The 13,381-nt window shown below is 41.8% G+C and overlaps 1 protein-coding gene across 5 annotated transcripts in view; it reads right to left on the bottom strand.

Annotated features, from left to right (window-relative positions):
• The window catches only part of CRACD (capping protein inhibiting regulator of actin dynamics), a 127,132-nt gene that overhangs the window by 25,736 nt on the left and 88,015 nt on the right, over window positions 1-13,381 (bottom strand). For 2 of the 5 annotated variants that reach the window (XM_061472889.1, XM_061472899.1), the window contains one exon: window positions 9,708-9,876. The exons of the other annotated variants lie outside the window; for them this stretch is intronic. In XM_061472889.1, coding sequence (XP_061328873.1) covers window positions 9,708-9,876 — 169 coding nt within the window. Of the gene's footprint in view, window positions 1-9,707; window positions 9,877-13,381 lie in introns of those variants that run through there. 5 annotated transcript variants of the gene reach the window in all.

Here is a 13,381-nt window from a genome sequence, read left to right as displayed (position 1 = left end):
ATTCACCGTGCATATGACACCGTCCTCCCCTTTTACTGTCCAGTGGGTTGGTGTTTTCATACTTAAAACTGGACAGCTCATGTTTATTCCTATTATTTGTCACAAATAATTAGTAGGTGAGGATTGTAATTCAGGCACCAAAGAGTTTGGTGACTTGTTTACAAGTCAGTTTTGACCTTACTAACGAATCTGTAAATATTTAAGTCAAGAACAGCCAACCTGCAGCTTTTGAACTGAACAGGGCTTGCTAGCAGTTGAAACCCCAAAACTTCAGCTGATCAGCAGCAGGGGTGCTCTGGCAGTAGGAACTGCCTCATAATCTGAGTCCCTGAAATGGAAGAAAAGAGCAAGTGCTGAAGTCAGGGCTGAGACATGGCTGCGGATGACCTCAACCATCGTGCTGAGGATACCTTTAGTGATTTAGTCTCACCTCCTGCCTGTGAACTAATCCAATGAATCTCCTGGCAGTTTGAGATACACAGTACGTTGACTTTTGGCTATGTGCAGATTCGGGTTTATGGCAAAGTGTGATGAGACTTGTTAAAATGTCATTTAAAGCTTCCTTTGGGACACCAGGTAATGTGAAACAGCTTGGGAGCTTCATATGACCTGCAATTAGAAGTGCATCACTGCTGAAAGCCCAACCGTATTTTGACAAGTGCTCACAATGGTATTGATGGCAGGTTAGGACCATGCTAAGCACTTTTGACCATGCTAAGCCCATACAGCATTTCTCTTCTATGCTCTCCCATATGGGAACTGATTTCAGTTTAGGCACTTCCACATTACACAGTATCACATCTTTCTGTTTTCATAGAGCTGAAGCAAAAAATATTTGAAAGCTTTTGTCCAGTTTTGCTTTCTTATTAACTTGCTTCCAAACCAAACATACTCTAAATTGTCAGAATACATTAAACATTCAGAAGAAGCCCTGCAATTAATTAACCCGACACTTCTCTCTACCATATCTCCTTAAAATGCTTTGCAGTTAGGCTAGATATTTCAGAACTGGGTGACTGAACATTCTTGCTAGCTACATGTCCAATAATCAGTTAAGAATTTTGCTTAAATGTCTGTGTAGGCTAAACTACATTGGAAAAACATGTTCACATATTGTAGTAACCGAGTTTCTTTAACAGGTGAGTTTAAACACAGTTCAAGGTGATTTCCAGGCTCCTTGAACTTTCTGAAAGGTGTCTTATTTTGCTTACCTGGAGCCCACAATCCTTTCAAATCTTCCTGGCTTTGAGTTTGACAGATAACATCACAAAGGTCTTTTTTCCATGTCTTTTTTTCACTCTCCTCATATTCTACTTCCAGATAGACTGAATTTCTTTTAAGTCATAATACAGAATGAATAATTGAGTTTCCTTCACTGCTGCCACCACTTCTACCTCCAAAGTTTTTCTCAGAAGCCTTTATACAGTAACGTTGTCACAGTCTACATCTACAGACTGTACTTCAGAAACTACCCCTCAATTAAAAGTCACGTTGACATCAAGTATGGCTGTTAACAGATTGATGGTATGTCAGAGACCTAGGCTACAGACATAGCTGTGGTTGAAGGTATTCCAGTTTCAAACTGCCATATCACTTCCAGGAGATGTGGAAAAACAGGGGCATCAGCTTATAAGCACTTCTGTTGATAATACTGATGATGACACTTCAGAGGCTGTTTGTGCTGAAAATAATTGAATCATCATCTGACTCACTTCCAGAAACCTGACTAAATTAAATGAATTATGGATGTGCTATACCAAAATACAAAGCACTTTAGAAAATCCTTAAGGATGTTCTCTCTGAAGATATGTTGCAACCCAAGTATCACATTCCAGTTTCAGTTTTAGTACACAAATGTTCAAAACTAATTTTGTCATACTCAAACCAAAGTTAAATTCCATCTGCTCTGAGTTTTCTTTGCCACACCTGTGCCCCTATTCAGATTCCTGAAGACAGGTCAGAATACTTGGTTTCTCAGAGAAACTAAGAACATACTCTTCACATTCTTTCGTTAGGTTGAAATTCTGAAGAATTACTACATTTTTGAGAATGTAAGAGATACACATCGGCTTTGCACAAAAAGGGTGCTGAGAAAGTTGGGGCTGTTCAGCCTGGAGAAGAGAAGGCTGCGTGGAGACCTCATAGCAGCCTTCCAGTATCTGAAGGGGGCCTATAGGGATGCTGGAGAGGGACTCTTCATTAGGGACTGTAGTGAAAAGACAAGGGGTAACAGGTTAAAACTTAAACAGGGGAAGTTTAGATTGGATATAAGGAGGAAACTCTTTCCTGTTAGGGTGGTGAGGCACTGGAATGGGTTGCCCAGGGAGGCTGTGAATGCTCCATCCCTGGCAGTGTTCAAGACCAGGTTGGACAAAGCCTTGGGTGAGATGGTTTAGTGTGAGGTGTCCCTGCCCACAGCAGGGGGGTTGGAACTAGATGATCTTAAGGTCCTTTCCAACCCTAACTATTCTATGATTCTATGAATATGTTTTTATCTTGAGAGTACCCCAAGAGCATAAAAGTATATCATAGCCAACCATCCCACAGGATTTTATAAATAACAAAGGTGGGAAATACAGATGTTGGGTATGAGGACCACAATGCATCTTGACCATGGACATGATGTGGACTTTTAGCCCAGGTTTAACTGCATTTAGCTGCTAAAAGACTTGTCTCATATACATCCCACCCTTAACTGGCTTTCTTCTGCACAAAATAAACATGTTTCTCAGACGCTATGTTTAACTCAGTGCTGCCATATCCATTTCCCTGGAAAGGGAGAACACCTATTTCAGACTTCTGGAAGAAACCCAGAAAAACACAGATAATATAGATTACATAGATATTGGAAGTGTCATAACTCTAAGGTATCTATGTATGAATTTTGTTTGCAAAAAATTTGTCTGCAGTAACCCCTCTTTCCATTACTCACTCTTGCTGAGGTGCCTGTGCGCGCTAAGAAACTAGGAAAAGCGAATCAAATCCCTCACAGCAGAATGGGACTGCTCTGAGCCTACAAGAAAACTCTTACTCCTCTCCTATGAAGACCAGGAAACAGAGATTTCTTTTTGGACCCCCATCAGACATTCACTGCTGTGCACTGTTTTCTGTTCAGGATGTGATTTTCTGACAGCTCTAGATACTCCACATAAGGCCTGAGAGAAAGGTACCACACTTTCTCCCTTTATCCTCCTCCCTGTGTGTTCCTATCGCGTCTTTCATGCCTGCTTAGTGCTCATGGTTCACGTGAAGCGACACAGAGATCTCTGCTCTCTGAACAGCTAACTACTAAAAAAAACAAAAGCAAACCCAATAAATCTCAAAAACCCACACAACTTCCTGCTCTGGCTGAGCAGCCACTGACCCACATGCCAGCTGCATGTCCAAAGAGCTGCTGGCAACAGTTGGACAGCTGCAGTCCAGACTTCAATCAGCATTTACTGCTGTGGAACTGCACCCTTAAGTACATCAATGCTCAAGGGTAATGCTGCACAGTTTACCTTAGTACTGGTGGCTATTACAGTTCAGACCCCATTTTTCTCCAGAGCTCACTCTCCTCTCAAAAACAAATATGGGGTCCTTAAAAGGGGGAAGTATTGTCAGCAGGGAATAACGGGGTCTCAGCTCTTGCATAATCCCATATCCACGCATTGCTGTAGTACAGAAAGCTCGCGCTACCAATTGCCTCTTTGGTGTGTCATAAGTGTTCCTCCCACTCTGATATTAAAGAGTTAGAAATAGAAACTGAAAAATAAAGGGAAAGAATGATTTGTTCTGTTCTTTCATGTTTGTAGACACCGACTGCAAAAACAGTCTCGTGACTTTTACTCTTTTAGATTTCCATTAGAAACCGATTCTGTAATAATTAGAGATCAGTCAACCTTTTGACATAAAGCCATTTTTAACACTAAAAAATAACAAATCACGCAAAGCAAGCATGAATTTATTTTAGCCAGGTATTGACCCTTAGCATAATCCCTTCAAAGACATCTGAGAGTCCCCTCCCAGAATAGTCACCCCCAGGGAAATGACAAGTGCAATGATAGGTTGCCTTCACTTAATGTTTCATTTTAAAAGAGAAATCTGATTCCAGCTCTTTGCATCTCCCATGAATGTTCCCAGGGCGGCTAGCAATGAAAAACATAAATTGTATTTTCTAGTCATTCCAGAGATGCATTAATACTGTAATAGAGGAAAATGGATTGTAATTATGAGCTGTATGTTTTAGCATCCTCTCTTTCATCTGTCATGCTGGGATGTGAATTTTGGTTCTAACTCACACCTGCATGGAGAATATTGTCTATGCTGCCACATAACTCTGAGTTACAACTGTGCTCAGACAGCACATTGCTTCATTGCATTAACAAACCCATAAACATGGTCCTTAGAAGCTGAAGAGGCAAAAGGGAGATATTTTCAGGGTGGTTGGATTCTTTTTCACAAAGTAAACTAAGAGATTGTTTCTGTGTTCTGATGTATCCATATCACCTTCAGAAAATGGCAAATCTCAGGGCATTAACTTTGGGAAAACTGCACATTCCCATTGTTATCACCCACCAGAGTTCCACTGATGCCAGTGACCTGTTTTACAGCCTCTATGTTAGTAGCCCTGCTCATTTCAAAGACATCATGCAACATTATCTTATACAAAGCTCCAGCCTGGTGTCATCGGGGATGTGTAACCTGTGATCTTACCATAATGTTTATTTTTTTAAAGCAGACATCAACCCTAGCTTTATGTAGCTGATACATCTTTAATACTTGTTAATAATCTAACTAAAATCATCACAATTAAGGACATAAAAAGTAATCATGGGAAGAATCAACAACCTGAGTGCACTAATAAGGTTTAATGTCCCTGGTCAGGCTCCTCTGGTGCCACCACACACATGGGTTCAGGAGCCTTATTTAAGACCACAATTGAGGCTTCAGTCCTGTCTGAGCTCTGCTGGAGGTATGATGGTTTCCAGCTCAGCCACAGCTGTGTCTGTCCAGGAAGCCCTTTGATCCAGACTTCACTTCACAGACTGACTTCCTGTCTTGGCCCTGCCTTCTCAGCTGTGGACCTGCAGCATGATCCATGGATCTGATCCTGATCTACAGACTGTCTTCCTGGCTCAGCCTCAGACCTGCCTTGTCATCCACCTGTTGCCTTACCTGTACTCTTGGTTGGACCTGGCCACCGTACCAGCATCAATCCTGCTTGCCTTGCTTAGACACTGTGGGACTGGGCCCTGGGAAACAAAGCCCCTACCATGCATTGGGATGCACCCTGGTGCTTTTCTCACCTTCCCTGAGGGAGCAGCCATGCCCTTGCTGCTGTCTGACAAGAAGGGAATGAGGTGGGACTAGACTGTTCTTGACACATGAATTTTATGTATTTACTCGCCAGATTGTCTATCTCAGAAAATCTCAGTATGCAGAGTGAAGAAAGGCATCACTCTGGTTTTCAGTAATTCTGCAAGAGAATCTCTAACACAGCTTGAGGACTGTGGATAATTCACCGGTTATCATAGAAATATGCAGGCTAGTGGAAGGAGCAGGGCTCGAAATGGTCCAATTTTCACACTTGACCTGGCAATCTACTGCGTGTGACACTATTCTATCAAATGGCAACATATGTTTATGCAAAATTTGCTCTAGAATATGGCAAAATGTACAGAAAAGGAAGTGAAAAGTCTAAGTTAGTCTTGGCAGAAACAAGTGCTATATAGTGACTGCATTTAGCCATAAGGAGGGAAAGGAAGGGAGCTGGCACAAGTGAGGAAAATCCAAGCGTGCTTTGTTTCTAAGAGCCATACAATGTCCATATGCTCTGTTTGAGCTTGAAGAGATACTTGCTGAAATCAGAGTGCTGCCAAGATGAGATCTCCAGTGCACTCAAAATGGGGCACTTACAAAGAAAATAGGGAAACTGACAAAAGCAAATTGCAGAAACCAGGCTAATAAGCAAAAGAAAAAGAAATCCCAGTGTATGGAAATCAGATGTGACAGAGGAACGTATCTTGGGAGCTCTTTGAAGCTGCAAGCAGGTAGACAGATCACTTTTTACTGTTGGTCTACATTGCTTCACACACAACTGCCCAACGCTGCAAATAAAGGGGTCCCATTTCATGGGCAGGTACATTCAAAAACTGAAGTTTGCAGAGAGATTTTTCCCTGTGAGAAGATCAATATTGTCACTTCAGCCTTGAAGACCTGACAGGTCTAATTGCAGGTCCTTTGAAATACTATTTAGCCCAAGTAAAGGCACTCTATTGTACCCTGTGTAACAAAAATTTAACTCTCTGCTGCCTCTGGACATCAACCCAGAATGACAAACTTCCTGTAGGGCACCACCCTGGTGCCCTTTTGGGTATGTTCTCACAGTGCTTGATTAGTGTCAAGTGGCAAATAAGACAAATATAAAATCTTATAAAGTGCCAAATCATAGCCTCAGAATAAAAGCTTTTGGAGACTTCAGTGATGCTCCACAAACACAACTTAACTTGTCTGGTAATAAGCATTTCTATCTCCCAGCTCATACAGTTAGGACAGAAAGTTACTGAATACAGGTTTTAACATTGCAAACTCAGTAAAGGCAATTAAAAAAGTGGGAAACGGAATTCCAGTCTTTCACAAAGCAGGGCAAGACAAAGTGCAGTAGGAAACCTCCCATCTGAGAATTGCAAAACAGCAGGACTGGAGCACCTCCCGTATGAAGACGGGCTGAGAAAGTTGGGGCTGTTCAGCCTGGAGAAGAGAAGGCTGCGTGGAGACCTCATAGCAGCCTTCCAGTATCTGAAGGGGGCCTATAAGGATGCTGGGGAGGGACTCTTCATTAGGGACTGTAGTGATAGGACAAGGGGTAATGGGTTAAAACTTAAACAGGGGAAATTTAGGTTGGATATAAGAAGGAAATTCTTTCCTGTTAGGGTGGTGAGGCACTGGAATGGGTTGCCCAGGGAGGTTGTGAATGCTCCATCCCTGGCAGTGTTCAAGGCCAGGTTGGACGAAGCCTTGGGTGACATGGTTTAGTGTGAGGTGTCCCTGCCCATGGCAGGGGGGTTGGAACTTGATGATCTTAAGGTCCTTTCCAGCCGTAACTATTCTATGATTCTATGAAATAGGTTGATATGTGCATATATCAGGATACTAGGCAAGTTATTTATATCTGATGAGTCCAGGAAGTATCTGTTAAGAAAGGATGGACAAGTAGATGTCTCAGGCTGCTTCCAACTCAGCTAGTCAAGCTACATCATATGCAGATTACCTAAATTGCTCCTGGTATGTCTGCATAGTCTCCATTAGAGATTTGTTCATTAGCTCTGGGAAGGCTTGTAAGCCAATACAGTACAGAGTGAAATACTAGCTTAGGTCTTGGAAGCAATACAGATGTCTTATTTAGTTTATGCTCATTTGTTTGCTTGTCTCTACCTTCATGAAGCAGCTTCCTCCCTTAATATCTTTTCAAAATAACTTCCTCTCCCTAAAACAAAACACAAAGTCCACATGAAACACTTACAGGTAATAAATTAATGTACTTTACAGGTTGATGAAGTAACATAGACCTGTTAAGGGAATGGGATCATCCCTGAACTGCTGTTGAAGAATTGGAACTTCATTAACTATAAGGTTGTCGTACATTCTTAAAGTTTGAAGCAAATGCTTTATAAAACTACTCAGGATTTTGGTTATATAAATATACTAGTAGTTATTTATATTTATTCTGGTCTATATGAATAGTGGAAGGTATGGCTATGTATTTACTGTCAGAGAACTTGTAAAAATCTATGTATATTATTTTACTTAGCCTATTTCTGCATTTAATTCAAAAACATTTGGAATTATAGCAAAGGCAAAAAAACATAGTGGGGGGAAGCCATGCTGGAAACAGAAAGGGGTGGCAAAACTAGGCACCCCAAAAGCAATCTAATGCACTGCACTGAACGTCTATGCTTGTTTTAGGATGATTAATGTGGCAAACACTACCTGCAAACTCAAAATTAGTATCAAATCCCACCCACATCTGCACCACGAAGCCTGACAGGGAAAAAGAAATTTTTGACTGAGTATTCTAGCTGGCTAAAACAGAAATCACAGGCACAGAATGAAATGTTCCACTTGAGATGAGACATGGGACCCTTCATATGTCCTAATCCCCTGTGATTTAAATTGCGTGGTCTGATTTATTCCATTTAGTGCCTTTATCAATTAGAAAAAATAATACATTTAACAATGCAAGCATTTAACAGTCTCACAAGGTTCTGCCACACCTTCACTTCACTGTTGAGGAATGGTACAAGTTCCCATATCATTGTTTGTTTCTGGGCATGGCACTGCATTTTCAGTTACACTGAATGGGAAATCCCTGATAGCTAGATGATGCCCTTGAATTTGCTCTTGTTCACTAGTTTGCTCTTGAGGCAAAAGGTACTGGAACTTCCCACAGTCACTCAGCATCATGCACACAGGTAGTGCAATGCAATAACAGTCAAGTCACATCTGCATCTACAGTGTGGCTACGCTCAGTCTTGGTTTTCTGAAAAGTTGGGTCAGGCAAAAGAGGTGTACAAGACTGCACTGCAGAAAGCAAAAGGAAAACCTAGAACTTACAGAATTTTACACAATGGAGCAAAAAAACCCAGAAGCTATAAAAAAAATAGATAATAACAGTAATTAAAAAACTTTCATGGCTATGATTTTGCACCACTGAAAATACCATGCAGACTCATGTTCCTGATGCACATTTCTTTCTTGAGCAGAGGAATTTGGTATGGCTTTTTAGTCTTCTTGGATTATTTGTTACTTTCAGATACTCACAGCCCCCAGTGGAAACAGCTCCTCCTTTTCCAGAGAAGCAGGCTTTGATCTGCAGTTAACCAACCTCTCTGAGAGCTTTCAGTTGGAAAGTGAAATAAGTATTAATGACCCGATCAGTCTGTGCATCTGGCCTTAGTTTTCTGTTGTGGTTGGGGTGGTTTTTCTTTTGGTTTTTTTTTTGGTGGTGGGTTGGTTGGTTTTGGTTGGTTGTTTTTTTGGGGGGTAGGGGGGAGGGGTTGTTTTGTTTTGTTTTTCTTTCTGCTCTGTTCCTAGTTAGAGATTGTTGACAAATTAACTCTGCAGTTTCTTTCTCCCCCCATTTCTATAAAAAAGTCTCATGCTGTCCTTCTGTCGTCCTCTCGTGAGGCTGGAATATGATCTGATTTCCAAGTGCCTCTCTGCTCTCCCTTCCTTCTACTCTACTTTCAAATCATGTAGGAATAAAAGCAGCCTATCTGTTAATCCTAACCACAATGCAAAACCTGTATGGGATAGACTGAAAGAGGATGTGTCTGTCCTGCGCCAGAGATACCACCTTGCAGGGAGAAGTACGTAATAAAGTATCTGTACTTTAAAACATGGGTGCCATAAATACCTCTGCTGAGGTGTTCACTATGTAGTTCTGTTAAATCATGGAGCCAGATTCAAATTCATTTCTGCTTCACCCTAGGATTTCCTTTTTGCCGACTGGCACATGTACCCAATAAGTAACACATGCGAGAAGCGAGACCTCAGGGTCTACAGCAGCGGGTGTCGTGTTCAGAGGAGGCACTGAGATGCACACACTTATGAAGTGAAGTGGTGTACAACTCACTACCACTCAGCAGAGGTAGAATTTAATTTCATTAAAAGCAGGGAAAGCAAGCCTTGTATTTGCACGGCTGGCAGCAGCCCTGCGTGCTTACCTCAGACCACCATTTGCCTCTTCATCGGAGGAGAAGGTGCCGTTGCAGATGCTGCCAAAGGAGTGGCTGGGCTTCAGTTTGGCTTCTTCGCAGTCTGGCACAGGCTCTCTTTTCTTCCTCTTGCCAAAGAGCTTCTTGAAAGGCTGGAATTTGCCTGCTTTTTTCTTGTCTGCGGATTACAAGACAGGCGCAGGGCTGAGGGACGCAGCTCGCGAGCAAGAACCGTGGCAGCAGGTTCAAAGGAAGAATGAGGTCAAAGAGCAAGTCACCAGCCCAAAGCAGCCTGGCGCTTGCAATGTAAATGCAGGGCTGCAGCTTGCTGTTGACGCATCAGACTGACAAAGCAAAGGTAGGAGCACCAAAACATCGGCTCTTGGTTTTAAGGATCTGCTTGGAGGTACCAAAGCAGCTGAACATTTGGATGAAGAGAGAAGATAATTTTGCAGGGTCATAAAATTACACTGAGGCTCATTTTTAGGTTTTACACCACACTTCTGACCTTTTCTCCTAAATACAAGCACTGCTTTGATCACCTCGCTTTGGCAGGTACTGGATGCTCTGCTTTGAATTAAAAGCCACTGAAAATAGCCAGCTGTATTTTACTGACGTAGCCTCATAACTAGACAAGTCAATTTACAAATGAATAAGAAGAACAGTATAAAATTCTGTTGGTCAATGAGTTACTTTAAAAAACATCCAGCTTTGTATCAGCAAGTCAATACATTTTTCTGACTGCTTTTCCCCAAGTAACTGAGGACAGAATTTGATCCCGCATTTCTTCCCTGAGACACTTACATTTTAAAAACTCCACCAAAAAAAGCACAGCAAAAGACAAAATGACATGAAGACAGGAACAAGAAATGGAAAAGTTAACCAGAATAAAACAAAACAAAACTTCTTTTTCCCCCACCAAAGATTGAAGAAAATAAAGGCAGCTTCGAAGTACTTTCCCCACATCCACACATCCATTGAAAAGAAATTCCAAGAGTTTCTTGTTAAGCACTGCCAAGAAAGGGTTAATTTCTTGGGCCTGGGATGCACCAAAGATTTTCTAAACATCATAACTGTAAAAGAGCTTCATTTTTTTTTTCTGACTTTACTTAATTTTGCATTGAATCTACTTAAAACAAGCTATTTTGTTGAGTAGTTGTGGGGTTTTTTTAAACCAACTTTTAGCCTCCTGTCATAATCCAGTTTGAGAAGCATCGTGTTATACTGGTGACAAATATTTTCATAAGGTCTTTAAATCCCTACAGTGCTTTTCCCCCAGGCTGCATGCATGCGCCTGCATGCATGCACACTGCCTCATCATGCTCTACTCTCCATATAAGCTGTTGCTTAGCAGAAAGCAGTGGTTTGGTTGCAAAATACAGAGGCTCCCTCAGGAACACTTGACCAGGAAACATGAAACATCTTCTGTAGGGCAATAGTACTCTTCAATACCACATCAGGTTTTTCATTCCACTCTGCTATACCCATGTACAGCAAAGCCACGTCTGGGCAACACCCCTTTGTGGTTGCTGGAGGCATAACTACAAGGTATTCAGAGAGAGAAAATGTGCCCAAACGTATCTGGCTACTTCCAGTGACAAGTGGTTCCCAAACTAGTGCCAGCGAGCCCAAGTTGAACCAGGTGTGGGATCAAACTTACACAAAAAGCAAAAAAGCCACTCTGTTAATCTATCTGTACCCAATTATGGATGAAGTAGGAAATCTAGATTGAAATATAATCACAGAAGCAACAGATAGTGATTCTGCATTTCCTCTACAGATCGACAAGAAGTTTACACAGATACCACTCTTCTCATTGAGCAGTTAAGATAGAGCATTTGTACAACTTCATTAAGACAACAAGGCATCCCAGTAGCAACATAAATAAGAAGTTGAATTATGAACCTCAGATTCATGCCCAGCATTAGAATTTTTCCATCCAGAATCGCTGACCCACAGTGAGCAGATGAGAAAAACAACTGAAGCAGCGGTTTACCAGTGTAGAAGAGAAAGAGGTTCAGAGGTTTATTCTCCCTGTCCCCTAGCTCTGCTTTCCATAAGCTGACCAACTGACATCTCCAGCCGGGCCAACTGCTTGATCTTCAATTCTGACTTTAGAGAAACATATTCTTACACAAAACCCCTAACAGACAGGCAGGCAGTCATGCAGAGAAATAAATTATTGCTCTAGGCCACAGCTACTCCAACCCTTCACATGCCTCAGAGACTGCCAGCAAAAACTCATAAATCAAACAGTAGCACATACAGAGGAGACAGCATCAGTACCAGACACAAGACTCGGTGAAAGAGCTGGTTTTCCACAGTTCCCACCTTGCCTGCTTCCTCAGCCTTCTTTGAAAGGGAAGGCTGTGTGATGCTTTTCTGTTGGCTAATGTAATTCACTGCATATATCAATTCAACTACAGCATTTTTAAAGGAGGTTTTTCCTGTGTCATTCATCCACATTACTCTTGTCCCCTCCTCTTTTGGAGGTTTTCAGATATAACTGTGAATTACCTCATCAACTCTAAATCTACTGTACTGATTCACCAACTATGCGTCTAGGTGTTGAACACATGAGACAGGTCAACACAGCTTTCCTTTCATCAAAATGGGTGAAAGCCAACACGGTTGTCTCCAGCCAAGATTTGTTTTTCTCCATGTGATTTAACATGTCCCTTAGCTGTTTCCCCACTCCATACCCCATCATCACAGTTGTCACATTACTAAGTGTGAATTCTTTAAATTAGGCTTCATGACTCATTGCAAAACCAACAAACACCCTTCTCTGCACAGGCTGCACACACTATTTCCCATCCTGCCAGAGCAGAGATAAGGAGCAGCCTTCCCTTCCAGGTTTCTAAGGAGGCAATGAATGACCGCTAAGACAAAGTCTATTTATGTAAATTTTTCACAAGGTATTATGGAGGAAGGTGTGGGATGCTATCACCTACAGGGTAAAATGCTTTCTGTAACAGTAAAACAAGTACAAAAAGGAAACTAAATGTTGGCAATGCAACAGACAATGCCCTGCACAAAAGCCTTTTCAGTCTCTAATGTGAGAGCTCAAACATGACTCATCCTTCCTGTCTATCTGAAAGAAAAAACTGGGATAGAAAAGGCTGAAGATTGGGACATCCTATGCTGTTGACTTGTGTCAAGGACAATTGCTGAGATAGCCAGGAAACAAGTCTGCTTACATGGGCCATTTGGTTTTCTCCTTAATCACTGGAATGGGAATCCTGCAGATCCAGCCCCAGGAGAACAGGGGAAATCAGCAATTAGATCTTTTTTCCTGTCTGTTTGACAAGCCTATCTTGTTCACATCACAGTAAACAGTTAACAGCAAATCAGTTTTAAATCACAAAAAACATGAGGTGTGAAGGCAACAGACAAACAAGGTTGGATAGTTAGCTAGAATAACACAGCACATATGGTAAATGCTCCCTTCTCAGCTTATCCCAGAAAAGCAGTAGAGCATATTAGAATAATCTTTAACCTGTCATATAATTTGTCAGCTGCATGAAGACATGAAGTGCCTGACACAGAGCCAGTTATACTGGAAAGCATTGGCATCATGGAGGCTGCACATGGTCCCTCCACTCCCAATGACAGTGGACTGATAGGAGTACCTACCCCTCTATCACACTCTATTTCACTCTAGGGTGCTCTCCAAGCAAGAT

The sequence above is a fragment of the Pezoporus flaviventris genome, unplaced genomic scaffold (assembly GCF_033815535.1).
Source record: "Pezoporus flaviventris isolate CSIRO_AGI_PZ_B2104156 unplaced genomic scaffold, CSIRO_AGI_Pfla_v1 ptg000002l, whole genome shotgun sequence".
In the NCBI taxonomy this organism is placed as follows: domain Eukaryota; kingdom Metazoa; phylum Chordata; class Aves; order Psittaciformes; family Psittacidae; genus Pezoporus; species Pezoporus flaviventris.
Note: the sequence above shows the minus strand (reverse complement) of the source record. Positions and strands in the feature narration are given on the sequence as shown.